At 49.9% G+C, this 2,846-nt stretch overlaps 1 protein-coding gene across 1 annotated transcript; it reads right to left on the bottom strand.

The window, feature by feature from the left end:
* Positions 1 to 1,083: 1,083 nt before the first annotated feature.
* LOC103298793 (thioredoxin, mitochondrial-like) lies at positions 1,084 to 1,759 on the bottom strand. The gene has a single exon (XM_054718398.1). The coding sequence runs from the start codon at positions 1,755 to 1,757 to the stop codon at positions 1,257 to 1,259; it is 501 nt and encodes a 166-aa protein (XP_054574373.1). The 5' UTR covers positions 1,758 to 1,759; the 3' UTR covers positions 1,084 to 1,256.
* Between the last annotated feature and the right edge of the window lie 1,087 nt (positions 1,760 to 2,846).

The following is a 2,846-nucleotide window of genomic DNA, read 5'->3' as shown; positions in this document are numbered from 1 at the left end:
GCACTAAGCCACACTGGCCGGGCCAGGAACTCAATACTTTTAAAGTGACTTCTGCATTCTAGCCTCTGGGCCAGGCCCTGGGGATTTCCAGCCGAGTCAGAGAGATGGATGGAGTAATGATCACAAGACTGTACATGTCCTAAAAGGGCTACACACAGGGTCCTGTTGAGAAAAGAGGAGAAACATCCTGGAAGGCTTTCTGAGGAGGGGGCAGCTAAAGACTGTGTTTGAAAGAGAAGTTGTAATTACGATGAGAAAAATGGGGAAAAGTCAGAAAAGATAATTATACAAAACACTACAGGTAACAACAAACATGGTCATTCTTGGAATTTCAGCTAGCACCGTGTGTCTGAAATGGAGTACCTTTGGCAAGGTCAGAGGTGAAATTGAAGGTTAACACAAAGAAGCACGAATGGTCGTGGAACTTGAATTTGGCCTATAGACAAGGAAAAGCCATAGAGGAGTTTCAAGCATGACAGTTACATCATCAGGTTGATTGTTAGAAAGAGCACACTGGCTAGAAGCAAGAAGATCAAGAAGGAGGCCAGCGCTGATGTGCGATTGTGGACCTAAACACAATGGATACATCTTGATTTATTTAGATCACTGAGGACAATCTTAATCTCCTTATCCACTGATTGATCTAGAGTTCGGGTATGCAACCCACTTTAGGTTAATGGGGTATAAAAGGACTCTACAAGGAGCTTCTGGGAAAGAGTTCTTTTTCTTTCTTTTTTTTTTTTTTTAGAAGGATCAGATAAAGTTCTTTATTACAGACCTACAAAAAATGAGAGAATTCTATATTACTCTCACTTGTTTGGGTTTCTTTTTACAAAACAACAGCAGGAAAGAAAAATGCAGGAGGCAGATGAGCCAGGCACCGGGGTTAGGATCAGAAGGGCCTGGGGAGATGAGGACAAGCTGTTCCTGGGGACAGGAACGCGGCAGCTGGCCCAGGCTCTCCAAGCACCTTGGGAGAGCCGCGACAGCCCTAGAGGGAGCCGACACCGAGAGTGTGGGGGACCGCTGTCCCCAGATCAGCAGCAGCACCATTCCTCTGGTGGCCACCCTGGCAGCCAGCCGGGCGGGAAGCACTGGAGGACCCATGCTTGGAGGCCTGGTCTCCAAACATGGGCCCTCAGGGCCAGACAGAAGGGAGGAGGCGGGAAGGGCCTGCACACGACTGAGTTCTATCAGGGTCCTCCCAGGACCCCAGCTCCCCAGCGGGCAAGAGCATCAGGGTTCTTTCCTGCTTGTCAGGCAATCAGCTTCTTCATGAACGCCTCCAGCGGATCCTCATCCTTGATGCCCACAAACTTGTCCACCACGTCCCCATTCTTGATGGCCAGCACGGTGGGCACAGCTGACACCTCATACTCTATGGCGAGGTCTGTGTGGTCGTCAATATCCACCTTGGCCCTCACCTCTTTCCCATGCTGCTTGGCCACCACCTTCTCTAACCTTGGCCCCAGGATCTTGCAGGGACCACACCACTGTGCATGAAAATCCACAACCACTGGCGTCTCACTGTTGACAACTCGGTCTTGAAAGTCAGGTCCATCCTGGATGTTAAAGGTTGTTGGACAGACTCTGGTGGTGTATAATGGCTGGGCTTGGCTGGATGTTACTGTCAGGTCACCAGGACTGTGTGGTGGGGTCTGCAGAGCCCTGGAGATGAGGGGTGCCCACCGACCTTGAGGGGGTTTCCTGGAGATGATGGAGGCCAGGAACCTCCTCAGGAGAAGTCGCTGAGCCATCTCCTTGCAGCGAGAGATGCACAGCAAGAAGAAATGCTTGAGAAGAAAGCTTCTACTGTCCCATTCCTTCATCTCTCTCTCTCTCTCTCTTTTAAAAAAATATATTTTATTGATTTTTTTACAGAGAGGAAGGGAGAGGGATAGAGAGTTAGAAACATTGATGAGAGAGAAACATCGATCAGCTGTCTCCTGCACACCTCCTACTGGGGATGTGCCCGTAACCAAGGAACATGACCTTGACTGGAATCGAACCTGGGACCTTTCAGTCCACAGGCCGACGCTCTATCCACTGAGCCAAACCAGTTTCGGCTCTCTCTCTCTCTCTCTCTTTAAAAAAAAAAATATTTTATTGATTTTTTTACAGAGAGGAAGGGAGAGGGATAGAGAGTTAGAAACATTGATGAGAGAGAAACATCGATCAGCTGCCTCCTGCACATCTCCTACTGGGGATGTGCCCGTAACCAAGGCACATGACCTTGACCGGAATCGAACCTGGGACCTTTCAGTCCGTAGGCCAACGCTCTATCCACTGAGCCAAACCGGTTAGGGCCCTTCCTCTCTTTATGCATTTTGCACTATGAAGATGTAATGTGTGGAGCTGTAGTGATTATTTTAAGATTATGAGGCAATAAGGATGAAAGCCAACAAGTTGGAAATGGCAGAGCAGAAGAAAAACCCTGGGCTCTTGGTGTCAGAGGAGATCACTGAGAGGATGTGCCTGCCAGACCCTCAAGCTGGACTCGAGCACTTGGAGGCTCCTCGCCCTTCCCCTGCCTTGGGAATGTGCGTTCTGCCCACCATTCCGACAGCCAGAGCCTTTTGAAGGACACAGCTGTGAGAGAGGAACGTGTGGGTGGACTGTGAGTGAACCCCATGAAAGCTTCTATATAGGCTTGTGAGATTCGGGCATTCTGGTGATCTACTGGTTTTGCAGCGGCCGGAGACAAGCCTCAAATGCAGGTTCCCTTTCGTGTTAAAACTGCCACCTCCCAGTCTGGAGTGGTCTGCCTCACTCCCCCTTCTCTCCTTGCCCTCCCTGTGAGGGGGCCACTTCGGACTTGACCCAGGTTGTGAACCAACACTTGCTGA

This window comes from Eptesicus fuscus, chromosome 7, assembly GCF_027574615.1.
Source record: "Eptesicus fuscus isolate TK198812 chromosome 7, DD_ASM_mEF_20220401, whole genome shotgun sequence".
Classification (NCBI taxonomy): Eukaryota; Metazoa; Chordata; class Mammalia; order Chiroptera; family Vespertilionidae; genus Eptesicus; species Eptesicus fuscus.
Note: the sequence above shows the minus strand (reverse complement) of the source record. Positions and strands in the feature narration are given on the sequence as shown.

What these genes read in the sequence shown, in the direction of transcription:
- LOC103298793 (XM_054718398.1), bottom strand. Translation starts at nt 1,757, where the DNA reads ATGGCTCAGCGACTTCTCCTGAGGAGGTTCCTGGCCTCCATCATCTCC.